Source organism: Cuculus canorus, chromosome 1, assembly GCF_017976375.1.
Source record: "Cuculus canorus isolate bCucCan1 chromosome 1, bCucCan1.pri, whole genome shotgun sequence".
Lineage (NCBI taxonomy): Eukaryota > Metazoa > Chordata > Aves > Cuculiformes > Cuculidae > Cuculus > Cuculus canorus.
This window is the reverse complement of record NC_071401.1, coordinates 17,491,288-17,519,117: the sequence shown is the minus strand read 5'-3', so window position 1 is coordinate 17,519,117 and position 27,830 is coordinate 17,491,288. Positions and strand designations below refer to the sequence as shown.

General features: G+C 42.3%; 1 protein-coding gene across 6 annotated transcripts in view; it reads left to right on the top strand.

Moving 5' to 3' along the window:
• The window catches only part of PAK1 (p21 (RAC1) activated kinase 1), a 96,469-nt gene that overhangs the window by 55,864 nt on the left and 12,775 nt on the right, over positions 1-27,830 (top strand). For all 6 annotated transcript variants that reach the window (XM_054056230.1, XM_054056228.1, XM_054056232.1 and 3 more), the window contains 9 exons: positions 6,126-6,336; positions 11,357-11,457; positions 12,868-13,015; positions 14,149-14,186; positions 16,138-16,254; positions 16,556-16,730; positions 20,031-20,094; positions 21,011-21,059; positions 24,404-24,516. In XM_054056230.1, the coding sequence (XP_053912205.1) occupies positions 6,147-6,336; positions 11,357-11,457; positions 12,868-13,015; positions 14,149-14,186; positions 16,138-16,254; positions 16,556-16,730; positions 20,031-20,094; positions 21,011-21,059; positions 24,404-24,516 (995 nt within the window). In that variant the 5' untranslated portion in view covers positions 6,126-6,146. The remainder of the gene's footprint in view (positions 1-6,125; positions 6,337-11,356; positions 11,458-12,867; positions 13,016-14,148; positions 14,187-16,137; positions 16,255-16,555; positions 16,731-20,030; positions 20,095-21,010; positions 21,060-24,403; positions 24,517-27,830) is intronic.

Genomic DNA, 27,830 nt, shown 5'->3' with positions numbered 1-27,830 from the left:
CTGTTCTTCTTTAGAAGTATATCTGTGTGGTACAATGGGTTAGCACATATACCTGCCCAGAAGTAATGCCTGCTGCAGTGATATCCATGTCTTCCTGCAAAATACAGGCTGAGGACTCCCACCTGGCGCTTCTTTCACTTAGTGCAGACAGCTGGGGTTAAATTAAAGGCTTTTTTTTTAAAAAGGACTCTCCAGTCTTTTGGCTTTTAAAATCCCGTGCTTTAAAATTCTTGTTGAGCTGTAACTGGTCAATCATCCTTTATGTCTAGCACTATAGAAATAACAGTGGCAATGGAGCAAGGCTGCCACCAGTAGCTGGCCATCTGCCACGAGAGAGTGTCTCCCTTCCCCCTCTTCACACCCACCCTCTCTGGCTGTAGCAGTGGATACATTATTTTCTAAATGTGTACTTATTTTTACCGATTTAATTATTGTTTCATTTAATTTAGTGATTTCATCTGGATTTCTAGGTGTTTGTAGTACCTACGAGATTTTAACAGGTAAATTCTAAAGATAGATGAGCAAACACTGCTGTTTTGTAAATTTTTATTTATTAGAACTTTATGAAAACCTGGAGGGTTTTTTAATTCCCATGTAAATGTTGGGTCTGGGCTGATGCATTGATGGCCCGTGACTTTTGTCTAATTGGCACACTTGCATAGCACTCAGAGGCGCAGTAACTGGCTGGGGAGACAGCTAGATGCTACAGCTTCTGGGTTTTTTAATCACCTCTAACTGTCGCAATCAGTCCATCCTCCCTCAGGGTGCGTGTACTGCTGCTGCCCTTTTCTGTGACAGCATGTGTCCCAGATCCTGTCCGCTGTTGAGTGGAGGAAAAGGACACTTCTTTGTCTCTTTTTCAAATGAAACGTGTGGGATGCCTTTCCTTCAACGTAAGACTGTGTTTCAGACTTTGTCCCACATAAAATAGTAAAGATAAAACAAACGAGTGTCTTTTCATTCTGTGTCAAAACCCAGCTTGTAAACTCTGCTGCTAATTTTCTGCTGGGATTTGGATGAAGGCGTGGAGGGAATCTGCTGCTTGTGATGTGTTTGAACAGAGCAGGGGACATACAGAGCAGGAGACAACTCCTGCTTTTTCCCACCAGGGCAATACAAGGAGGAAGAAAGAGATTTTATCTGTGCGTGTGCATGAGTAATCTCTAGCCGTGGGGTGGGAGGGTGCAGGGATACTGGTGCAGAGGTAAAACACTTGTACTGATCAGGATCAACTCAATGAAAGGTCAAGACTCCTGCCTTTTTGTGTGAGCAAGACGCCCTTTCCTCAGCCTGGCAACAACACGAAAATAGCATTTTGGAAAAATGTGAGATTTCCTCCTGGTAGTAAGCACGAGCGGGAAAAGCAGTTGCTGAATGTCTTCCTCCCCCCTCTCTTGTTTAATAAAGTTTATTAATCTGTAAGTTGTAATGGGTAGCTTACAGCTACTGTCTTGCCAGACTGCATGAATTATAGATGGCTCCTTTATGAGTTTTCGTTTTGACTCCAGCAATTAGTGTGCATTGGACATGGTTATCTTTATGGTGTCTACTATAACATAAGTTTCAGCTACTCTGACTTTTTAATTGCTTTCTGTTTTTGCAATCAGTCATCTGCTTGTCTTGCTAAAGAATGCAAAGAAAACATGACCAGCTTGATAGAGACTTACAGTTAAGTGTGGACCATCAGGTTTTGAAACTATGTGGTTTACCAGAAGGAAAAATGACATAAACGGAGGATCTTTGTTATCTTTTTTTTTTTTCTCCTTTTGTGTGTGTCTGTTACACACAATAGTACTGGAAGGCTCCACGAACACTGAAGTCCCGATCTGCTAGATGAATGGCTCAGGAGCCTGTGCCTGTATTGAAGGCAAACTACAGGCATAAAGGTCACGATTTTGAGTCATATCTACTTAACGCAGATCAACAGACCTATGTGGATTCTTGCATGTCTGTGTACTCTGAACTATTGGAAGTCACTTTTGGTACCTTTGGGTGCTGTCTTCAGCACTTATACTTGTTCTATCTTAAGCTGCCAAGTGGTTTCTTGAGTCTCTTATCCCCTTGTGCGTAGTTGTCTGTCACTCTTTCCTGCTTGCAGAAGTGTTCTGTAGGTGTGAAAGGAGTTTGTTAGGTCTGCTGTTCCACTCTGTTAAGGCTGGGGTAATCTAATTTAACTAATGGGCTTCAAAAGTTGATGGGGAAGGGCAGAGAGCATTTGAAAGCTGCTGTAACTTGACTTAGGCCAGTCACAGGCTGCTGTATGTAATAAAACTTTTATTTTCATAAGTACTATGTGCTGAAACAACTCAAACTGTCAGTACTCCCAAATGGCTGCAGAAACAATAGCTCTACATCATGACTGTGCCTTCCTCGTGGCGTCTGGGGGGTTTGGATTGAGTATTGGTATTTTCATATCGGTAGTTGAGAATAATTGTGTCTGCAGCTAAAATGTATTCCCTCAACTGGCTCCAGCTGAAAAGTTCACATTCTGTTTCATTGCTTCCACTGTTAACCATACTGTGAAAACGTAAGATGGATTTCTGGAAGCAGAGATGTACCGATGTGAAGAAGGAAGTAGATCGGACTGGTGGTGCTCTGCATTCCTGTTAGGATGGATCGCTCTGAGCAGAGTGACTCATTTCAGTGGCGTAGCACTGATGCTATGCTGGCTGGTGAAGCAATTGCCTGGTGCTCTGAATTTGAGTAGGGCCTACACAAGGGGGGTTGTTTAAAGCTCTCTTATATGTGGATTGACAGGGAGTTATTTTGGGAAGAGAATTTGCACAGTCAGCTAGGCTGTGGTGAGGGAGTTGGGCACCTCTGTAACTGCTCGGTATGGCTCTGTGCTCCACTGTGCTGGAAAGCCCTGGAGAGGTTGTTGTAATTCTGTCAGGGCAAGATTTCATCCACATACTTTGAAGCCACCACAAGGTTGAAGGATAAGGATGTTGAGTTTGGGGATACACTGTGCCTCTGTATCACAATGAGAGGACTCATGTAAGCAGGTTTTTTGGTTTTCCCTTTAAACATGTGATGGAAAAAGGCTTTTGGGACCCCTCTAGGATAGTGCTGCAATATATTACAGGGGATAACTTCTGTAGAGCTGGTTTCTTAATTTTGTGGTTTGAAGAAATTCTCTCACTCCCATCTCCAAACTGATTAACTAGCTCTTGTAACTCCATACCTAAGATTTTGCTGAGGAGAAAGGTCTGGTAGCTTGAGCTGTGGAGAAGAAAGGAGAGGGTGTCCTGTAAGCTTTGCCCACATGGAAGTTGCAGTTATCAAGTAGGTATTGATTGTTAAACTATTAAGGTAATAATATAAACTAAATAAGAACTCATACTACCAGTGTTGCTAGCCCTGTGGTGAAACGGTAATTTATTTGTGCTCTATGCTTTCCGGCTGAGGGATTTTGAAAAACCCTCTTATACCGAAGAAACTGTGCAGATATCTTGGGGTTTTGCTCTGGTGGAACTGAGAGTGAGGATGCCTGATATCCAGAAGTTTTTCTTATGTTTTTTATGGTCTTTATTGGTTTTGCTTATGTTCTTTTTCTTTCCCCCAGCACTAGGCCAGCCTCTGCCTGTAATCTGGGGCAGGGCTGTGTGTGTGGTTCTTCCTTTCTCACTTCTTTTTCTCCAGCCTGGAACCTCATGCTCTTCTATTCTTTTCCTTGTACTGTCAAGTACAAGCCTGTCAGCCTGTCAGTCTGATACTGCATCCGTTCCCCAATACAGTAAACTTTACTGTGTCCCCGCTTAGTCCTGTGCCTCTGACACAAGGTAGCAAGCACTGGTTCTCACCGGCTCACATCTCTACTTGTTGAGAGAGGGACCCAGCAATAAGGCAGTGTCCTCTGCCATCTCAGCCATGCCTGCAGCTCTAGGAATTCTGGATGGCAGGGGAATCTTTGGACACACCTTTATTCAAACCCCTGTGGGGGTAAACTAGGGTGTTACAGCAACAGATGTGATGCCTGCTCCTGGGAAGGGCCGTTTGGCAGGCACAGAGCTGCCAACATTCATTTTCCTTCTGCTTCCCTATTTGCAGCATATTCTTAGCACCTTCCCAGCAATTTGCTTTCTCACGGTTAAATAAGCTTCAGTGCGTAGAATGCAGCTTGTATGTGGCACTTCTGCTTATGTATTTCAAAAGCTTTAGTTGTGCCAGTTCAGTACCAACACCGCTGACGCTGCAATGTGCAAAGCCCATCAGCGAGGCCTCAATATTTTCATGTCTCACAAGGTATGTGCACAGCAGTGGCTGCCAAATTTACCTGTTGAGTTTTAGTTTAAACTTTTTTTCTCCACTGCTTAAACAGGAGAGTAGTCATTTGTACCACTTCATGGCTGGCACTCCAGCTGTCACTTAGTTCTGCTCTATTTTTTGCTGTAGAATGGCATGAGGCTGAAGCATGAGTGATGGGCGATGCACAAAGCACATGCAACAACACGCCCAGACAAATGCACAGCTAATTTCCCCCCCACCTCTCCCAAATGCCAAAACTGTCTCATTCTTCAAATCAATACCCCAAATGCTAGTCTGTCACTTAAAATTCCATTGCATTGGGAGGAAGCAGGGTTGGGGGCAAGCCTTTTACAAAGCACCCTGTGTGTGAAGGTTTGTCCAAAACCTTACAGGCTCTGCAAAACTGCCAGCCCTCCCATTTAAGAGCAGGCATGAAAAAACCAGGAACGAAATAAAGAGAGGAGAAGGTGGAGCTGCAGACCAGCCACAGCCTGGTAGGTGACAGCTGGGGAACCATTGGTAGGGACAGCTCGGAATGCTGCTTTCAGCGAAGTCTAACACGTTGCAGCTGAGTGCCTTCAGCATCTGCCTTTCTTAACTCCCTGCAGCTGTGAGAACACTGTGTCCTGGGTCCAGGTCTTCCCAGTTAACGTTGACCATCAGTACCTGTGCCAAAGAAGTCTTTGAAGATTGTCAGGGCAGTGTTGTGCAGTCATAGGACTGTCATGTGGTTGTGGGATCTGTTTGGAGTGTAACCCAGTGTGGTTCCTCTGAGTCAAGTCTATGGAAAAGCAGATTCCTGGAAGCCATCAGCAATCTCTGCTTTGAAACCAGACTTCTTACTTGCAGAGAGCAAATCACTTTTGACTTTTAGCCGTCCAGTCATTCTCCATGAGTGAAACATCTTCTCTTACTGCCTTTGAAATTAGTAAAGCTGTTGAACTGCTTTTTCCACCCAAAGAGAAGTTGTTCCTGCTTTGGTCTTTGTTCTGCAGTTAACCCCCCAGCTTTCTTTTGAGAATGTAATGCTGGCGAATTCCAGTTTCGAGAAGGATCTCACTGCAGCCAGGCTGTGTCTGGTGTAATTCTGATCTCATTTGGGTGGAACAAGCTAGTTGTTGCAAAATAATCTATTACCCTGTTCCAAAGCTTCCGTCTTTAAATCTACACAGCAGGGATTATTTACTTAAGGATTTATGTGTGTTTGGGGATCTAGTTTTGTTTGACCCTTCCACAGAACAAAGTGCAGTCACCTTTCCAGCAGTTTGAATTGTGCCTGAAGTGTGCCACTACCACAGAAAGGCCAGGGTTGGCCTGGAACTAGAGGTGATGTGGGTACAGCTGTGTGCTTTCCCGGCCATCTCTGCCTCTGAACCAGTTCAGCAGCTTTGTAGCAAAGGACCCTGAGTGGCTACATCAAAACTCTTTGAGTCCTAGCCTTAGTTCTCTGTGTTGTGCTGTGCTGGAGACTGATGCAAACCTCTTGATGTAGTTCTTAGCGGAACTAACATGTCTCTGAGAGCTCTTATGAGCTCAGCAACTTGGTGGCTCTTCTCGGGTATCACTGCTTTTTGCTAACTCGTATTTATCGCTCTACCTCCCCATCTTATGCTTTGCTCCGTGGTTTTCTTGGGTATTGGCTGTATCCTGAAGCAGGCTTTTCTAATTATAAATGACTCAAAAGCTTGAAGATAGTCTTGTTAACAGAAAAAAGTTGGAGGTTGAGTAAACTTTGTTGCGCTGACACTGGATCTGGATTGGTATGAGGTTACAGGGTGGCCTGCAAATACCTGGTTGTGGTTTATATGACAATATGTGAATCTAGTTTACGAAAAATAAATAGGGCTTCTTATGTCTTTTCTTTTTCCCGTTCCTAGTAACAGCCTCCCCAGGTGAAGATGTCTAACAATGGAGTTGAAACAGAAGACAAACCACCCGCTCCTCCGATGAGAAATACCAGCACTATGATTGGATCGGGAAGCAAAGATGCTGGGACTTTAAACCATGGTTCAAAACCTTTGCCTCCCAACCCAGAAGAAAAGAAAAGGAAGGATCGATTTTACCGAGCTATTTTACCAGGAGATAAAAGTACAGTATTTTGTCTCTTCTTGTCAACATCCTGTCTGAATGTAGCTCTGATGGCTAGTGATGGTTTAGGTTTTAGAAAATGTTGTGTGTTTGCTTCCTGCACAGCTCTCTTGGTCATTTTGGGGTACATAAGGTGCTGGCTGCAGATCTGTTTTTTATAAAGATGAATCCTGCCACATGTAAACCATCCTGCTTTCTCCATTTTGTGCTCCATCCCCCCTTAAATTATGAGAACAATGTCTCTGAAAACTGGGGCTAGCTCTGCCCCTTCCCAGCCTGCCTTGTCCTTGATGGTCTTGAGAAACATAGTTTTTTGTACCAGTTAAAAGCTGGCATTGGCAATTCCTTTGGTGGGAAGTACAGGGAGGTCTTTTGGTTGTTTGTTGTTTTTAACAGCAAATGGTTTTGAGTGAAGCATGACTAACAGGCCATCTTCTGCCAGGCCTGTTATGTTACTGTGTGGTCATTTACTCTGTTCTGGGTTTGGGTCAGACATTGTCTACTTACTGTTAAGAATAATCCATTACTGCAAATTCTTGCACATTTCTTATGAACTTGTAGGAATTTTCTCCTGTTTCAGGGACTGTGACAGATGGAAATGGAGATAGGAACTGTGAACCCTACATGAAATTCTAATTTTTAAGATCGGGATATTTTTAAAACCTCTCTCTCATGAATCTTTTGAAGTGATGTAAGAAAAAAATCTCCATCCCCTAATACATGCTGGTTTCTTTTTATAGCTGACCTATTTTTTGGAGTTCCTCTTTCCAATACAATGTTTTGTAGAGTCTGCATTGCAATGCTATCTGGACACTGGATAACTAAAGTCAAGCCTAGGTATCTATAGGTTCCTGGGCTTCAGGAGATAGACTACTTCCTTAATTTTTCTTAGCAAAATTAGTAATTCCACTAGTTTAAATAAGATGCAGGTTCGTTTTCTACCAAATATTGCAGCACTCATTGTTATTATACCTTTGGCAACTTTGGGTTGGTTTACAAACATGGATTTTTGATTCTGCAATCCAGAAAACCAGAACCTCCATGTTAAAAGTTTGCTGGATCTTGGTTATAACTTGTCATTATGAACATTAATTCTAAAGAGCTGCAGGATTTTTGTGTTGGCTCACTTAAGGGAGTGAGTTTTTAAAATCTCTAGGCTCAACAGTTGCAGAGAACAAAGAAATCACCTGAAATTTATGAGAGAGTGAAAGAAATACAACCTGAGATGCTAGTTTGAAGTAGGTTTTGAAGGAGAGCTGCAAAAGTGAACAGTTTGTGTAAAATCAGCAGACAGGCTGCTTCTGATTTAAAGATGCCTGTGTTTACTGAAGATTGGCCAATGTGGCAGATGCTTCAAGACATGAGAGATTTTTGTTTAGCCAAGCCCAGCAGAGCCTTCTGTTGCAATATACGTACCTGAAGGAGAATGGTTGCTTCTGTCCTCTGATTCCTGTTGAGCAAAAAATACCTTTAGCAGTGTCACCTTCACTCCAGATTGCTTGATTTTCATATTATGAAAACTATTCCTGATCTCACTATGATAACTAAATTCTCAGTGCCTCCTGCTGCTTAAACATTAATGAAACTCTCAGGTCTTCAGACAGTCTCTCTGTGCCTGAAATAATTTGGGTGTTATTTGTTATTTTGGCTGGTCTAAATGGGAAGTTGGTTTCCATTCAGTTAGAAGAATGTAATTTGGGGCAAATCCATGACCTTTGGATCCTTACCCAGGGAAGCCAGTGATTTGTGCTTAGCCTCTGCAGGGGTTGTAAAGGCCCTGCAAAGATTTGAAATACTCTGCAGTTAATTTTGCTAGCAAATACAGACATGGGCTTTATGCTGTAGCCTGAGAGCTGCTGAAGTTGATGCTGTCAATCCCTTTGTGGAGTTAGTAAATTTTTACTCGTGGCAGGGAAAAGTATTAGAGGAAAAGATGGTGAAGAGGTCATGCTTTACACAAAGGTGCAGCTCAAACACATGGAGTCCTGCTGTGGAGCAGCTCACAGACCTGTGGAGAGCTTGTGGTTCTGGATCAGAGGGGAAACCAACAAGGGGGGGATCCTGAGGGCATCTTTTACATGTCACTGGGTCAAGAAGGGGAGTTCTAACTGAAGGTGCTTTGAAAGGTGTTTTTTCCATTGCACCACACCCGGGTATAAACAGAGCTGTGGTGTAAAGGACACATGATGCTTAAATCCTGGGCCTCATTCACGTTTGCACACTTTCATTGAGCTATGTCCCCTTGCAAAGCTGCTCTGGAGGTGTCATGCTGTGTCTGCACAACTTAGAGTGTATCTTTATTTAAGATTCTTCAAGGGTTTTGACTTATTTCAAGGATAATATGATCACTGTAGAGGGGAGATTAAGTGTTTAGCAAGATGGAGAGTGCATGTCTCTAATTCTTTTTGTCTTCTATCTCCTGTTATGACATAAATATCTACTGAAAGAATCAATTGTGCTATTAATGGTTTAATATGTTTAAGCTGTCAGATTTTGGATCAAAAGCTTCTGAAGTTCGTTGTCCTTTGAGACTACTGGAGGAAAATCTCTGAATTCATGTCAGCTTCATCTGTGTTATCATGATGGTGAATTCAGTCTGGGCACTATGAAACCTTGAATGGGGCAGGCAGGAAGATTTAAAAAATGTAGAGAGCAATTGTGGTTTTACCTGCTGTAACATTACAGCTAAGGCGAAGTCATTGTCGCATGAGTTTGTCGTAGCTGCCCCAAAGAGTTGTTGAGAGTCAGGGAAAACGCAAAGGGTTGAGATGCTGTAGGAAGCGATTGTTTAGGAAATTAAGATAATTGAGAGAACATTAACTACTTTAAGGGTATGAAAACAATATAAGTCATAAATGCTGAAAAATTTCTTCCTGTTACTGTATTGCAGTGTAGCTATACTGAAATTCTCTACCTTTGTGTTGAACATGAACAGCGAGCTGCAACATTGATGTGGCAGAGGCCATTTCATTATTTAAGGAATCCTGCTAAAAATGACGTTACTGCTCTGTGTAGGTGAGGCTCATTCAGGCCATTGTCTGCTGTGTTGGATAAGTCAGCAGTCATCTCAGTTTGCTGGTTGAACGGATACTGAAATGGTTGGTTGCAGAGAACTTCATTGGGATTTGAGTGTGCAGCAAGGAGCTCTAGCTATCTGAATGTAGAAATAAAATAAAAGCACTTGTAAAAAGTGTATTGACTTCTGGATAGCAGCTTCATGTCCTTAAGTTTTTTAAGGGTATGTTCAAATCCACTGTGGCAATCGTCCTGGACCATGTCTGGGTGTGCGTCAGGTGTGCAGTGCTCCTGCGTAGTGGTGCTGGTGCAGGTGTGCTCTTTTTCCTCACCTGAGAGATGGGCTTCTAGGCTGAGCTGATACCTTACTTTTTGGCTTGGAAGAACAGACTGATCTTGCAGACAGGCCTATAGAATATGGTGCCTCTGACGGCTCTGTCTGCCTTTTTTTTCCTCTTGCTTTCCACCCACCACTAATGCATGCAGTTTTTTCTGTGTACCTGCTGGATGCAGCTGCTTGTTCCTTTGGCAGGCCTCTGTGCTGCAGATGCTCACCATCTGCTAACAAGCAGTTGCTTCAGTCTCCTTCTAGCTCCCTCCTCTGTGATGGGTCCTCCAGCACTTCAGCTTCTCTCCTCCTTCCCTTTGGCAACTCTGTCGCTCTTCTGCAATTGAACTTCCAACATTCCCTTTGTTTGAAAGAGGGATTGAAAACAATCTGTTCCATCTTCATTTCCCAAAAGGAGCATCTAATCCTTTTCTTTCTCCAAAATTACTCTGTGCAACAGTAACTCTGTAATGATGCAGAGAACAGTGCCAGAGCTGGCACCGAAGGAGACAGGATTTGGTCCTTTGGGGCAAGCTCTGGCCATCTCTACACAACTAGCAACCACCAGTGTCTTAAATAATCACAATATTGAGTATCGACCTCACAGATTTCTGAAATACCTGGAGGTTGGCATTCACCTTGCCAAAAATGCACTGGGGAATGTCAGCCATGAAACAAATTCCATTTGGCTTTAAATACAAAAGGTAGCAGCTGGGAAACATTGGTTTAGTCGCCTTCTCTTGGCTCTGCTTATTTTATAACTGCAAGCAGCAGCAAATCCAAGTGGAACATTGTTTCTCCTTGAAATGATCTCAGTTTCTGGAGTACAGTAAGCATTAAAAGAAAGGTGGAGTCCTTAGTAAGTCACGAATACAGATGAACTTGTCCAAGGCATAATGATAATCGTCTATGAAGACCTGACTTGAAAATTTGCAGGGTGCATCTGCTTTGATTTATTTCCTTTCCTGTTTCTTTGTGACTACTACTCCTCACCTGGCAGATTCTGCCCTCTTGCTCTGTCTTCAAAGCTTGTTATTAAAACCACATTTAGTTGATTTTGTTACCATGCAAATATAGATGTTTTTTCTCATATAAGATTTTGCAGCAGAAACGTGTGCATTGCATTTGATTTCCTTCATAAATTCTGTTTTGAGGATGTAGGATGAAAAAAGCAATTTATACGCAGCATTTGTAATTAATTTTGTCCCTGTCTAAATATGAGAAATAAGTGTATATTTAACAGCACATAATTTCTTTTTAAATTTGCTTAAAACAACAACAAAAAATATGTTCAAAGGTGCATGGCTACAACTTATTGTCACTGTAGTGCTTTTGGTTCTGACCTGTATAAATCTGAGTGAATATTTTAGGTAAATAGCTCTTGTGCTATTGAGTTTAGCCCTACCTGTTGATACTTGACATACGCAAAATGTCAGTTTCCTTGTCTGATGCATGTCCTGTATGTGGACTTAGATTAATTTTTTTTTGTCTGCTCACTGTGGCTGCTCTTAAATGAGATAAGAAGGTTTTTAAAGTTGCTGTTTGTCTGTCCAGATCAAAATCCTACAACTAGCAAAAGGGGGGTGGAGGGGTGGTTGGGTAGGTAAATTGGAAGCTACTGGGGGCATGTTAGTTCTTGATGAATTTTTAGATCTTTTTTGTTGTTGTCTCTTCCAGCCAATAAAAAGAAAGAGAAAGAACGGCCAGAGATCTCCCTCCCTTCAGACTTTGAACACACAATTCATGTGGGGTTTGATGCAGTCACTGGAGAATTCACAGTAAGTGAATCTAGAGGAAAAGGGAATTATGTGGTTTGGCTTATTGCTGGGAGGAGCCAGGTCCCATTAATCTTTTATATAGTGATGCCGGAAAGGCTATTACCACCATCGAGTTTGATCTCAATTGAAACACATCTGCAGAGGTTACCCACTAAATCCTGTCGAGAGACTGTTTGTCAAACTTGACACATCCCAAGAGCCCAGGCTGCCAGCAAACTTTTTCTTTCCTGCTTTTTTTTGGCTGACATGAACAGCAAAACGTGGTATATCTCTCCTCCTGTTCTCTCCTCTTTTAGGGCTGGATTAAGCCTACAGCATAGTCCATATCCACCAAGTGGGGCTCCGGTTTCCCCATTCGGAGACATGCAACTACACATAACTATTTATGACAGAATGTGTGTGCGCTGTCCTGAGGCTAAATTTTGGATGCTTTTATGCTTTTTTTTTTAATTAACATGCAAAACACTATGAAGACAGGGTTGTATTTCATTGTATTATTCTTCTTAATTTTCATTACTGAAGTAGTATTTAATAGCAACAGAAACTGTTTGGGAGCAAGCTGGTTTTAACTGTCTTTAGTATGCTTCTTTTTCAGTGACTTTGCTCTTCTAAGCCAAATCATGTGTACGGTTGTGTTTTCCATGCTGGCCTCTAGACTTCCTCAAGTTAATGTTGAGGTACTAGTGGGGCATTACCCGAGTGGTATATTCAGCCATCCTGTGAAACAGGGAGGGTAACTTTATTGATAAAGGATTCCACTCACTTGCTGCTTCATCTATGCAATCTGTTACTCTTACTGGTGGTGAAAGGTACAAGTCAGGTGGTAATCTGGATGTATTTATTTTCTATAATCAAGTTCTAAGCTTCATATGAGAGGTAAACATCTCTGCTTTCCCAGCTCTGGTTACATCAGGCACCAAACCAGTATTATCAAGGAACTGTAGGGCCACAAGGGGACCCCAATGAATGTTGCATGTTCATTGTGCTAGATACTATATAATGTGTGTTAGTTTGATATAGTCTTTCTTGGCTATGTGTAAATATGTGTATTCCTGTACATAAAGAGGGTTTTTTTGGGTTTGTGGTTTGGTTTTTTTTTTCACTTGAGGCTCTTTCTGAGCTGCAGCATCTTTTTCTTTCTGTCTTTTGAATTTTGCTCTTCCAAGGCCATGGGGATTGCCAGAGCATAGTGGCATATGCATGGCCATGTAAGGAACGTGTGATATGTAACACAGACAGTGGCTATGAAGGTCTTGATCCACCACCTCTTTTCCTTTCCTCTCTTCCTTACTCCTGTTTCTCTCACAGCACTAAGTAACCCCAGAAGCTGTGGCAGAACTGTGGTGGTCGTTGGTGTGCTGTGAACCACGTTAGGCTGACTGGGCTCTAATGAAGTGCATCTCCCCACAGGGAATGCCAGAGCAATGGGCACGTTTACTGCAGACTTCCAACATCACAAAGTCAGAGCAGAAGAAGAACCCCCAGGCAGTGCTGGATGTATTGGAGTTTTACAACTCCAAGAAGATCTCTAACAGCCAGAAGTACATGAGTTTCACAGGTACATGGTGATTGTCTCATACAGCTGCTTTGTCCAATTTTCCATTGGTCACTACATGTTTGTCTTCTTTCATTTAATCAACAAACAGATCTGTCTTTTCAAGTAAAATGTGAATGAGATTCTCTGGCTGCTCAAGCATCCCTCTTCCTTTAAAATGCTGTTCTGTTAATCCTTGTGTCTCGCGTAGCTGCAAAAGAGAGGAGATTAGTTAGCCAAAGGTCAGCCAAAACCCAAAACACGTAGAACTTTCTGAAGCTCACAGCCAGCATCTGGAGGGCAGATCCCAGAGTATTGGTATTGGGTTCCCAGTGATGAAAAGCCCTGGATGAAAAGGCAGCTAAATTTGTACCGCTTTCAGTTTCCAATGTGGGCGTGGATGCAGATGCTGCTTTATGCATGCTTGGATTGAAGGTATCTCTGTTCCCATGTGCCGTGATTGAGGAATATGCCTCAGCTGCTAGGTGCTTGGTAACTGCTGGCTGAATTCCTCTAAAAAGTCAAAACTGCCAAAGTTTTGTGCCTTCTTTGTATGGATTGTCTGCCCACTGGAGAACTCCTGCCATCACCATTTGTTTTCCCTTTCAACTCTAACTCCCTCCCTTTCTAAAAATTAACTGCTGCTTTGGTTCTTTTAAGGACATAGAGCTGTGTCACCAGACTGGTATTAATTAAGAAGGCTCCAAGGAGGGATAAAAAAGCAAAAGTCTTCCCCGTATGTGCACACATAGTCAAACAAGAAGCCCACCAGTTGACTGGTGGGACCCTTTGTTGCTGTTCCAGGAAGTTTAGGTGGCTGAGATTGAACATCTTGCACTGCCTCTGCTGGTGATTTAATGCATTGAATTTTTTTGTGTGTATAGATGGAGGACAGTATTAATTTGAGTGTTGGTCTGGGAAATTTCACCCTCTTGTAGCAGGTATCTGGGGCCCCTGCATTTGTCTGCAGGTTTTTTTACCTTATGTTCCCACGTCTGCCAGGTGTTGGCTCGTTCTGGGGAGCTGAAGGTAGTGCCTGGGGTTGGGAGCAGCCTTTTTCCGTACCCCTTCAAAAGGAAATGTGTCCCTTTCTCCTCTCCCCACTGCTGCTTCATTTACAACTCATTTACAACAGCATTACTATCTGTCTCTTTCAGATAAATCAACAGAGGATTACAATTCATCAAATACTTTGGTAAGCCTTATATTCATGTTCTGTCTTGAGTTTGGAGATTTTAAAACTTGCATAAAGTAGTTAACTACATGTAAACTTTTGGTTTGCTTAGTGTTTTAAGATCTAAACTTACATATATTTGTATAGTCAATACATGTTTATGAAAACAGGCATGCTCCTTTCACTTTTTTTTTCAACATGGAGAGAATCAAGTAAGCAGAAGCAGCTTTTTATTAGTGAATAGTGAAGTAGTGAATAGAAATTAGTGAATTACTGAGTAGAAGTACTTCCGTTTTCACAGAAGTTGTTCTGTTCCTGTACCTAGAATTTGATAACTGCTCTGCTTTCAAGTTTTGTGTGTCTCTATAAACATCTGTGGTGAAATGAAGTTTATAATTACTAGCTTGCAATGTCCGATTGACCAAAACTAATGTAGATTAGTGTTAATTAACTTAACTAATCTGCAGCAGGAAAGGAAATAAAAGGTTCTGCTTCTCTGCTTGACCTTTAGTTTGTACTTACCAGGGCAGGAACTACTCCTGTTTGCTTTGTTAGAAGACGCAAGCTGAAAAACTTTGTTGTGTTTTTTTATGTGCGTGTGAGACGGAAGAAACAGAACTTTCAATTTAAGATGATTCATAAAAAGTCACAATTCCCTCATCTCTTGTTTTCTCACTGCCATACAATTATCTAGAGTTGTCTTGTTCTGCTTTCTTTCGGAGGCAGCATATTCAGATCTGACCATTTAGAGCTCTCTGCAAATAGAAAATGAGAATGTTTCTGCCATTGTTCATTATTACATGTCATTGTACATCAATCCTCAGGAGTTTAGAATATCTGATGCTTTGGATTTTAAAGTAAATCAGAAAATACCAGTAGTTACCAGTCTACAGAGATAGCCTGATGGATTTGGAAGATACCGGGTAACCTTTAATTTTGTGGATATTCAGGAAAGTGCAAGTGTGTACAAGGTATTCAATTGTACAAGTGTTGTTCTTGTTGTTTTTAACAGGCTAAGTTAAGTGCACTTCAGCATCATATTTCAGGATGATGGTGACTTCTTCAAGTATTTTAGGTTCAGTGAAATATTACGCTCTTTCCTCCTGCCTTTCAGAGAGAACTTTTAGTGCTTTTTCCTCTATCACTCTTCGGGAACTGATGATGCACAAGCAGAACTAGTCTAGTGGGTTAAGAACATCACCAAGTTTATTTTTAAATGTTTGTAGTGTAAAAGATGCCATGAACTTCAAATCCAGTTTCACATTTAAAAGGCTAAAAGTGGCTTTGATTTCTAATCACAGTATTGCAAAAAAGCCAGATATTTTTAAACCATTCATAAAACATTTTTAAAAAACAATAGTAGTTTTTATTTTTCATAAATTTTTCATTTAGAAGGCAGTTTTGAAAGGGATTTTACCAGATTCTGCTTCCAAAATATCTCATTACTTAGTTTTCAGTCACAATACTAAAACTGATGTTAACTGTACCTCCCAACTTTTAGAGAAAACATTAAGATTTTGATGCAACTTAAAACATATAAAGATTGAAATCTCTTATGCATGATCAAGGTTTGAAGTAAGCAGCAAAAAAAAGAAGCAACAGAAGTAGGGACAGATATTTCCCAACCTAGATGATGTCCCCAGAATTGCTGGATCTGCTGTGTGGGTGTTGAGAAAGCAGTGAAAGAGCCCAGATGGGTCTCAGATCTTTGGGAAAGGGACTGCCATCACACAGCCAGATGACAAGCTCTGTCTGAACGTTTGTGTCAGGCAGTGCTGGACTGCCTCTCCCTTTCCTGTGAAGGTTTAGTATCTTTGCAGTTTGAATTTTTCAGGTATTGTAACTTGCTAGCCTGTTCTGATTATTATTTTTTCTGCCTTTGCTTCAACACAGTCTCTATAAGTGTTTTAATCCAATGTTTGTGATTTTGTTTATAAAAAATGATTATGTTTTTATTTTTTCTTGCATGCAGAATGTAAAGGCTGTCTCTGAGACTCCTGCAGTGCCCTCAGTGTCTGAAGATGAAGATGATGAAGATGATGCAGCTCCACCCCCTGTGATAGCTCCACGACCTGAACACACAAAATCTGTGAGCAGAAATACTTCCTTCAGCCCCTGCTGCTGCAGTCACGGTTGAGTCTTGACTGTGGCTCCTCATCCACACTGCATGGCATGGTGGGAGCTATGCCTTCTGGAAGAGCGCCTTTGTGTTGTCACCTGCCTAGTTTAGGGGAGGACAAGAGAGTCCTTGCTTAGTGGTGTAGCTGTTAACAAGGTAGCTATAGAAATGCATCCCTGACAACAACAAGAACAATAATAAGATGAATAGGCGTGTTTAAGTCTTCATCTGATTTGTATTAATACGTGTGTTTTTTTCTCAACAAAATTAGATATACACTCGCTCTGTGATAGAACCTCTTCCTCCTCCTACCAGAGATGTGGCAACCTCTCCTATTTCTTCTCCCACGGAAAACAGCACCACAGCACCTGACATGCTGATCAGGAACACGGAGAAACAAAAGAAAAAGCCAAAAATGTCAGATGAAGAGATCTTGGAGAAATTAAGTATGTCCTATTTTTTAAAAAAAAACCTAAATTTCAGGTCCTGCTGTATTGATTTCTCAAAATCTTAATGAGCTGAAATGTTTTGACGTTTCCCTTTTGAGATCCCTTACCAAAGACACTGTGTTGTGACTGTGTGCCAAAAGTAGGGGCAGATGTAAGGAGAAAGCATGGATATAAGCTGAGCACCTGTTACGCTAACTGAAGTCCTTGAGGAATTAGATCCTCAGGCTCTGCAAAACAAGCCCCGAATAAGTAAAATCTACTTAACTAGGAAGTCTGAGATTGTGCCCAGAGTGTAGATGATTATATTGAAATGTTGGACATAAGGTGTCCAAAAGATGGAGAGAAAATTAATACATTCCCAAGTTCACCTTCGATAATACTGTGGTGTAAAGTGACTTGGTTATTTTGAATACCTTAATGTTGTGTGGGTACCCAAATTAGTGATTGTTTCTAAGAAAAAAATCATCATGTTTCTCTGTTGTGTCCTAGGGTCTATAACAGTCCCTGGTTCAGTTCAAGTGCTCCCCTGCTGCCTGGCATTTTTGGGTTATGCTGCGGCACATCCAACAGCTGAAACAGCTCTTCTGTGCAATTGATCTCTATCCTCAGCTTGGGCCAGTTTTTGTTGGGATAGAGCATTTCTTGTTCTTTGAACTACTAATCCTGTATTAATTACATACATGCCTTGCTTGTCACTTGATGTCAGTTGTGTTAGCACCCTTATGGTCAGGCTGGTCTCCTCCATTGAGGGGATACCCCTGAAGGTCAGTATTTTATGAAGCAAAGACAAGTAGCTAGAGGAAGGAAGATACAGTCTGAGAGCATAACTTTAAAAACCGAAATTGAAATGGCATCTGAGTACCACATTCCTCTAAATAAAGTATAAATTGAATTGATGGCATGTTAACTGGAACTGCTTGCTATTGGAAAACTCGTACCCATTGTTTCAAAACAGCAACTTCACTCACTTAAATAGCAGGACCTTTGTACCATTGAGGATTCAAGCCATTTTTGTGACCAGTTAGAGCAAGCAGGGACCGTGGCAGGAAAAAAAATGCTATTCTAATACAAATACTCTTGCTTCTGTGATGAAGAGAAGTACAAATGCTACTCTTAGTGGTGTTGGGAGGCAGCTGTACCTTCTGACACCTTGCTTGCTCCAGCAAGTGGTATTCAGTGCTGAACTGATTCTTTAGCATTATAAATGCACAGATGTGTGTGAAGTTCAGTGGCTTTTGATAAGTATCAGCTTCTAGATGTGAGCAAGTCAGAAATACGCAATGAAGTTTAAATCCTGTTGTAAACTGATGTTTTTTCACCAAGGGCAGTGGAGTTCTTGTGCTAAGACTTGCAACTTTTTCATGCCTTGGTTTGACATGTGAATAAAATGACTAAAATCTTAAGACTTATTTATATTTACACATACTGAAGGTTAAAAGGAAGCTCATGAATCTCCACCTCTTAGCATCAACACAGCATTGGTGCAAACATTAATGAATCTTCACCTGACTTTTTGGAAAGTAGGAAATGTTACCCCATTTTATAGATGAGCGCGTTAAACATCCTCTTGTCATGGCAGCATTCTGTCCTGACTCTGCCTTGGGGAAGCGTTCGCCTGTCTAGTAGTCTGAACTTGTAGCCTGTGTTAGGCTTTGAGGGAAAGCTTGTGACCAGGTGTCCAGAAATACTTGTCCTCAGGACAAACGCTTTGCTTCTGTAATTGTACAGTGGGTTTTGTATATGTGAACTTGTCTCTTGCCCTGCTTTCCATACATGGACCATGTTCTCTTCCTTTACCTCCGTCTGCCCTGAACCCTGTGGGTTTGGCTGGTCTCCAGTGCAATCTAAAAATAGCGTGCTCTTACTCTGCTTATTACTGGATTTCTTGGCCTAATGACCATGAACAGGTTTTTTTTTGCCACTATACATCTGTTTAGGCTCAGCCCTAGATCCCTGTGAAAGCAGCACCATATGTTGGCAGCCTGAGTGACTTGCAAACACCAACTCTGCATTCCTTGATCCTGTTAGGCACCCTGGAGCTGTTAGAGAGGAGACTTGCTCCCAGCTGAGCTCTAGGAATTGTGGGCTCTTGTTTCTTCAGCCTAGAAGGGGTGTGATACCTGCCTGCTGTAGAGGTGTTATGAATATTAGTTAATATTTTTAGGGAGCATTGAGTGATGCTCCTTTTGTCAGCTACTCCAGTTTACCCCTTTGCAACCTGCCATGCAACTTGCAGGATTCCAGCAAATCTATCCTGATATAGTGGGATGTCTCTGCCTCCTCCCATGGCAGGGGGATTGGAGCTGGATGATCTCTAAGGTCCTTTCCAACCCAAACTATTCTGTGATTCTGTGATGCTATCCAGCCTGCCCTTGCGCTGAGAGCTCCTTCTCCTTGTACAGAAAACATTGTCTTCCTTGTGGATACCCAATCCACCTTGAGCCTTGACACCCCATGTTGCAGAACACCAGTCAAAGTGCTTTTCTGCCTGAGGGCTACAGTAACTCGCTTTCTTCTGGCTGAATAGCCACCTTAAGAGAGCATGATCTGAGATTGCCTTGGGTTGCTCTCCAAAACCAGAGGAATACTGCAGTTGAGTAGTAACTGCTGCTAAAACCCGTACTGACTGTTGCGTTCCTAACAGCAGCCGAGCAATGCCCAGGCCAGGCCAGGGGAGATTTGGCTCTGAAAGTTCTCTCCGGCTTCCCCTCTGAGTCTTGCTACCCAGTCATTGGGTCAGTAATAGCTACAGTTGTGCAGGTACAGAAATATCATACTTTCGTTCTGCCAGAAATTGTTGTGGTGTAGGGAGATCTTGGCTACGTTTTCAACAGACTGTTGGCTCTAAGATGAGCAAAGCCCTGGCCTCCAAATTCAAAGGGCATTGCAGTGCAGGCGCATCTTAGATCATCCAATGTATTGAAGCTGAGGATCACTTTAATTTGCAGGTTTCCATGTATTGACATGTGTGAGGGCCATGTATCCCCATCCTGTGCCTGGCAATGTGCAGTCACTGGCTTCTAGTGAAGGTTAAATGTGCTTAGTGTCTTGTTTTCCACCATTCCTGAAGAGAAATACCTGTGAGGGAGGAATGCCATAGCTGGTATGTTTGTTCATAACTGAGGACTTCCTTGGTGTTCATGTGCCTCTGCATTTCTGACAAGTAGTTCACGAGGCTTGGCAGAGCCTGTTATGGCTGTGGGGCTGCTCTTAAAGAACAGTTGTACAAAAAAGCACTTATAAAATCTTTTTTGTTGTTGTTGTTGTTGTTGTTGTTGTTTTTTTTTTTTTTTGTAGGAAGTATCGTGAGTGTGGGTGATCCAAAAAAGAAGTACACGTGTTTTGAGAAGATTGGACAAGGGTTAGTATATATTCCTCTCTGTCCTAAACTTTTCCTTGTGCTAAGAAGGAAGTACTGAAACCGGACTTCGTTCGCTGGAAAAGCTGTTGGTGATACTTTGGAGAGGTTTTTCTTCAGTTGAGTTTTTAAATTTTCTCTTTTTGTTTGTTTGTTTGTTTGTGGGGTTTTTTTTGTTGTTTTTGTTTGGTTTGGTGGGTTCCACACGTACACCTTGCCCCCAACCCTAGCTCTTCTCCCTTTCCTGGCAAAGTCTTGAGTCGCAGGGACTGGTTTTTTCATGTGACTCTGTTTTAATGTAAGAAAATATGTCATTAGATGATCAGGTTGCTAAATATAGCTGCAAGCAGGGAAGGAACTGCTTATTTTCAGAATGCAAGATAATCTTCAAATTACAGATTTGCTTTCTGATAACTCTCCTCCATGCGGGTGTTGTGTCCCTCTTAACAGGGTAGGGGTAAGATAGTGGTTGGAGGAGATGCTATGGTGGGGCGGATCAGTGCAAATCACTGAGAGATCTGTCAGCTCCATGTGCTGAGGCTCAAACTCCTGTTTCCCTCATTACAAATGCCACGTTTGTTTACTTTAGCTGATCCTATCTGCTCTGTAATCCTGTTGGGCAGTCTGTAAGCCAGGGCAATGCAGTCATGCCAGTTTAAATGGGATCAACTCATAGTCCTACAAGCTGTGCAAGTTGCTGGTTTAGCAGCAAGGGTTTGCATGACCATATTGTCCCTTATTAGGAGTTTTGTTTCACATAAATTCTCTGGCCTCTGCTCCATTAGCAGTCATGGCTCAGAAATAGCTCAGATGATATTTACCACTGGAATTATTACATAAAAAGGAACAAGACTGAGAGCACTTTCAAGAGACAAGGCAGTAATATGTGGGTTATTTTTCTTTTCTCTCTTTTGTTTAGAGCTTCAGGTACAGTTTACACGGCAATGGATGTAGCTACAGGACAGGAGGTGAGTGCTGCCAGAATACCACAGCAGTGGATTTTGGATTGTGTCCTAAAAGTTAAAGCTGATGCTACGAATAAAGGTGGTCTTTCAGGGGTTCATGACATCTCATTTTTAATGAGGTATTTATTTCCTTACTAATGAAGTATGGTCAAGTGGTTTGAGCAGAGAACTGGAAAAAACTGTTTCCCAAGTTGTTATTTCTGAATCATTTCATATTTGTAAAGAATCTTTCAGTGACCACGAAGGCTAGAAGCAAATGTTCGGACTGGATAGTACCTCAGTGGAAGTTTAACTCTTCACCCCTAAGATTCCTGCCTGTCCTCATTTAAACTCTTACATACCCTTTGCTTCCTTGCATACTTATACTAGTTGACTTGAATCATGGAATCATAGAATCATAGAATGTCCTGAGTTGGAAGCGACTCACAGGGATCACTGAGTCCAACTCCTAACCTTGCATAGGACAAGCAAACATTCACACAATGTGTCTGAGTGTGTTGTCCAAGTGCTTTTTGAATATTGTCAGACTTGGCACCACTACTTTTCCACCACCCCCTGGGTGAAGAATCTTTTCTTAATATCCAACCTAACTCTCCCTTGGCACATCTTCCTGTCATTCCCTCGGGTCCCATCATTGGTCAATAGAGAGAAGAGAGCAGCTCCTGCTCCTCTTTTCCCTTGTGAGGAAGCAGTAAACTGCGATGAGGTCTCCTGCAGTCTCTTCTTCTCCAGGCTGAACAGACCTGGGAACTTTAGCCACTCCTCGTACGGGTCCCTTTCTAAACCCTTCACCAATTTTGTGGCCCTCCTCTGGACACCCTCCGGTAGTTTGATATCCTTTTTATACTGTGGTGCCTCAAACCTTACACAGTACTTGAGGTGGGGTGCATCAGTGTGGAGCAGAGTGGGGCAATCGCCTTCCTCGGTCAGCTAGCAATGCTGTGCTTGATCCACCCTGGGATGTGGTTGGCCCTCTTGACTCCCAGGGCACACTGTTGGCTCATGTTCAAGTGGTTCAGCCAGAACCACTAGATCCCTTTCTGCCAGGCTGTTCTCCAGCCTCTCACTCTCCAGTCTGAACATATATCCAGGGTTGCTGTGTCCCAGGTGCAAAATCTGGCACTTGCTGTTGTTAAACTTCTTGTGGTTGACAATTGCCCCGTTCTTGCATCAAAATAGTTCCTCTCCCACCCTTTGCCTGCTACTTTCTGCCCTTGAACTGAGAGACAAGGAAGGTTTATCTTTTTTTTCCCTCTCCCAAATACTGAAAAATACCCTGCGTATTGCATGCATGCATAATAAAACTAGCAGTGATGGATATGCAGAATTTTGGAAACCATTATTGCTGGCTGGAGGATTTTTAAAGAGAAAAGTGTATGCATTATTCCATGTATATTTATGGAAGTCTGCTGTGATGTGTGTCTACTTTGCATTTGTATAATGTCACGGTTATCTACCAGTAGATTTCATAGCTGTGCTTTTTGATGAAAATCCTTCACCACTTTTTCGAGCTCCTGAAGAATTAATACAGTTTAATTGCAGCCTCTGAGGAAGGGCTACTGCGTTATTTTAAAGCAATGAGAACTCTTACAGGAGGAAGAACTCCTTTGACATTTTTGTGTTTTCTGTCTAGATCCCTTCAGTGGTTCCCATGTGAATGTTTAAACCCTTGTGTTTACAACAGACTTCTAAATCATTTCCATTACACTAGTGTGATCGTGCCCTGGACTTCTAAATTTGTGTTTGAGATTGCTGTAATCTTGGCATGCTGTTGATCTGTTCCTTTCTGTGAAGCATGCTGCTACCAATCCTTCGAGCTCAGGAGCTCAGGTGAATGGCAACACATTTTGGAAACACTGGAAGGAAACTGCTTTGTTTTGCTCTATACAGGAGCCTGAGGCAGTTCCTAGGATTAAGATTGTTGAACATTTTCACTAATGATAGCTATTTAGTCTAACTACAGCTGTTTGTTTTGTATCCTAATACATGGGGCAGTCTTAAATAAAGAACATGGCCCTATATGCGCTTGGACCATGGGTCTGCCTCTGAAGAGGAGTGAGGAAGTATAGGAGCCTCTCTGAATTTCCTCAGTATTGTTCTGGGATTTCTTCATGTGCATCAAATGCCTTCCCTCTCTTCTTCATCTTTCTTTCTCCTTTCTGGTCTTGTGCAAAGAGCACCATGGGGTTTTTGGTTTTGTCTTCTTTAGGTACTGCTTGGCAGCCCTTGTGAATACTGTGGGAAACCAGTATGGTGTCTGCCTGTTCTTACCTTCTCAGGTGTTGCGATTTGTCTATAGTATACCCTGCTATACTATCAAAATGCTAATTGTATCCACCTATGTTAGCACTCTGTGGCTTGTTTCTTTTAATCCCTGCTTTTGTGAGCTGGAGTTACTGGCTCACATCCATTCACCTGGGCCTCTTTCTCTGCAAGTAGCAGTTTTGTAAGGCATAATTCCATCTCATTCCCTTTGCCTAAATATTGCACTGAATACAGTTGGGTTGTAATGTCTATGCAAGTGTTTCTGCCTCCTCCTGTGCTGAGTAGTCTTACTGATTTGAAGTCTTGTCTGAGGGCCAGATGCTCTCACAAAGTGCTAGTAGTGTGGAGAGCTGAACATAAGAGTTAAAAACATGTTGTACCCTCCTGCGTAGATACATGCAGAGTAGGTATCCTGAACCAGACAGTAAGCTACTAAGCCAAAGGGCTCCAGCTGGCAAATCCATTTCTATTGCCCTTCAGTTATGACTGGGGATAAAGTTGAATCCAATTCACTTATTTTCAGCCTTTTATCTTAGCACTGGTGCTTCTTTTTCCCAAGTCTTGCTATTACAGAAAGAGGTAGTACTACCACCTTGAATTACTAAGCTTATACTACATTATCTACTCCCTTCATGAATGGCTGCCCCGTTGTAGATTTCTACAAGCAGAAATTTTCATGGGAGCAGAAAAAGACACCAAAAACTTCAAGAAATATCCACTCAAAAATAAATCTGTAAGAATCCTATAATAAATAGTTTGACATCTCGGTCCATACTAGTATAAGGAGATTTCTTCCTTGTTACCAAGAAGGTGTAGGTGGAGATAGCTGTCCAACTGTGACATGATGATCTACTATGAAAATAGTAGTTCCCCTTGTCTTTTTTAGCATGAAGTATCCTCCAGCATATGTGGAAATGGACTGGCTGCAGAAACTCAGAGTTACTAAGTGGCTGAGCAACCCATGATGAAAGAAGTGTTTTGCCATCTCACATGAACATGAGACTAAAATAATCAACACTGGAACTGGCAGATTTCTAGGAGACTCCTGTACTAATGGTTTACTCGGTCTTTCTTCACTGCAGGTTGCAATCAAGCAGATGAATTTGCAGCAGCAGCCCAAAAAAGAACTGATTATTAATGAAATCCTTGTGATGAGGGAAAACAAGAACCCTAACATTGTCAACTACCTGGACAGGTATGTCATAATTTGAAGAGAACACAAAGGCACTCTGGAAAACACTTCCTTGTAACCATCTTAGGTGATCCTGTCTCAGTTAATGCAGGTATTGGACAACTTGTGTTGTTTAATGCATGTGGAAATGTTGGGATGTGGATGGCTCGGTGATCTTTCTCCATATCCTAGGAGAAACGGGTGTCTGAAACAGTATGAGTGGGGTATCTATGTTCTCTTTAGAGATGTTGGCAGCAAAGGCATTAGCAGTATGCTGTCAAAACTCCTTCAGCTCTTTGCTTTGCCAGATTTGACACAAGCCATTCCCTTGCTGCTAGTAGAGAAGAAATAATTTGAACTGTGTTATTTATATTTGCTTTTTTCTTCTTTCCTCTTCCACTGAGCAATGCTGATATTCTGCTTGCAGAGGAGTAAACTCCTTACAGAGTTACATGGTAATCTTGTCCCTGTGGCTGTCCATTGAGGTTTTCTGCACAGTAGCATCAGAGTGAATGACACATGACATGTAACCAAGTGGGTGTGAATAAGGGAAAAAAGGAAACTTGGCAGAAATGGAAGAACCCTTTGGAAGACAAGGGAGATCGGGATTATTCCCTGCTCAAAGCTGGGCTTTGTGGGCTCATGCTGTGGCATTCCTACTCAATCTTGGGTATATTGCATCCATATGGGAGAGCTCCACCTTGAACCTGTTTCTCCTTACTGCAGGAACTGCATCTAATAGCTGATCTGTGTGTATGCACCTGCTCATCTAGTTCTGACCTGATGTCTCGTGGACTAGCACAGTAACAGAGCAGAAATAAGCAGCATAGTGGATGCTGTGCCGTGCATAAACTGTTTCTAAAATAAATGTAGCTGTGAAAATTCTGGTCACTATAGCTCAAGGCAGTAAAATTCCCAGGCCTGCAAACAGACATCCTCACAGGATGCTATTGCTCTATGTAAAGGGTACAGTAGCAGTGCCACCGCCATCAGCTGTTTGGAGGTTGACTGCTTCAGAAAGAACAACTAGTAAATGTGCTTCTTTGGGATAGGGGGCTGCCTTTGAAAGTAGAAGAAATTCTTGCATCTCCTGTGTTTGAATTCCAGGAAAGGGTCTCAAACTGTCAGCACTGAAATCTGGGGTGTACTGAAAGCCCAACAGGCAGAAGTGTTGCATGGTGACTTGAATTAACCATCAATGTAATGTTGGTGCATTGTGTCAAGCCTGTGTCGTTCATGTTGTGTGAAAGATACAACTAGTTCCAGTTGAGCTGCAGCAGGATTTTCGCTCTGCTGCACTCACATCAGAATCCAGAGGTCCTGATGAACTACAGACTTGGCTTATTGTAGGATAAAGAGTACCTCGGTAGGGTAAGCTGCAGGTTTTTATCTTGGCCACTTATTTTTTTGGAAGATACAGTGGAGGGATGTGACCTAGAATCTCTTCTGAAAATGAGAGAGTATTTGCATGCTTGTTTGCTCTGCATGCATATAAAAATCTCATCAGCTGTTTCTTTAACAGGTTCATTTAACAGTCTATTAATGTCTTAGCCAAAAAAAGTACTTCTTGTATGTGGCAGCATCAGTTGTGTTGCTGAGTTTATATGGTGCTATGTCCAATGCAGAGATGTAAAGAGCTACTTTTTTGAAGAGACAGGAAGTCTGCATCTGAAATTTTGTGGCAGGGGTGTGTGCAGAGAAGGATCCTGGGCAGATGCCCATTTCTTATAAAGAGCAGAAGAATATTACCTGTGTAAAGCGAAACAAGTGGTAAAGAAGTAGCTTTGCAACTGCAGGTTCCTGTTGCTGGGGAGCAGCTTCCCTCCTGCCTGGCCTAATACGCCTGTTTGCTTCCTGAGCACTGAACGAAGCTGATATTTGAATGCTGCGTGCTGGCTTCTGTCTACTACTGTCACAGAAGGAAGTATGAGGAAGGATGTACTTGCCACTGTGGGACCTGATTTGTTTTTTGTGGTCCAGTTTTTGACAGCGTCTCCCTCTCTGAGTCCTTAATGGGAGCTGCAAGGTAGTCATCAGTATAAACCATCTGTGTTGCTTCTCTTAGCTTCAGCTCCCATGCTTTATTCTTCTTTACCTGCACGACCTGCCTTCCCATGGTTAACAGGTCTGACTGGTTTACTGTCCCCCCGAACATCACTGTGCAAATAGTGCATTTATGCTTCAGTCAGCTTTTCTGCTGCACTATAAGTGGTCAGCGTTTCACGAAGGTGTGCTGTGACATTTAAGGTCATGATATGGTGTAGTTCAGCTGTACTTAGGAGCTGAATTTAGAAGCATTCAGTTCTGAAGACAGTGGCACTAGTTTTCCTGTGCAGACAATCAGCCACTTGTGCTGAGCTACCTTCTGAAGGTGCCAGTTTATTTCTACTACATGAAAGATGCCCTCAGGGCCCCGGTTGTAAACTCAGGCATCTAAACACAGGCATCAGATGCCCAGTGTTAGGCAAAGCAGACTCCTGCCCTTTGGTTTCCTTCTTTCTGAAGAACTCTCCTTAATCTAATAAAGCCCACAAATCCTGTTACACTGACCCCAGTCTCAACCTCAACAAGGGCTCGAAGTTCAATGACTAAATCTGGAGTTGTATGACAACTATGCTACAAGAAAACACTGATTACCTTCCTGCCTAACTTCATGCTTGCATGTTGGAGGCACATTACTGATGCAGAAGTCTGTAATGAATGATCTTGCTTTTTTAAGCAAAGGCAATTTTTATGAAGTTTATCAATAAAAAGGACCATGACTGACTAGTGTGCAGTTGTGGTAGGAAGGGCTTGGTGGACACCTTTCTCTCACTGGTATCTCACTGGAAGCTGAGGAACACCGTACAGGTGCAGGCGTTACCTGCTTTTGCAGAGAAAGCTGTAGACCACCTACTTCTTCCTCGAAGACTTTTATCGGTTTGTTTTTATTGCCATCATCGTTTTGGAAGGTGACTGTGGGTGACAAGGTGCGACACCGTGCTATGCTTGACATCACATGGAGAGCAGCACGTAGGTGTATAGACTTCCTGGTGGTGTCTCAGGAACTGCTGAGGGGATGATTGTGAGTCACGCCTACAGTAGGTAGCTCAGTAACTTGCCGCAGCAGAAGCCAGTTTTAAAGACTGAGAAAATCCCCAAGACAGTACCATTCAGTCTTCTGAAATGTCGTTCACTTGATGGGAGGTGTCTGGGAGCCACCATTAGTTCCAGCTCTCTGCATGTTGTGTCAAATCTATCAACTATTGAGGAGCCTAGGTCTTGGCACGTGCCTTTGGCTGGTTACGGCCCAGCTTTGGTTCACAGTGTGGTTCTTGGCTCACTCCATCCCTTTTGGC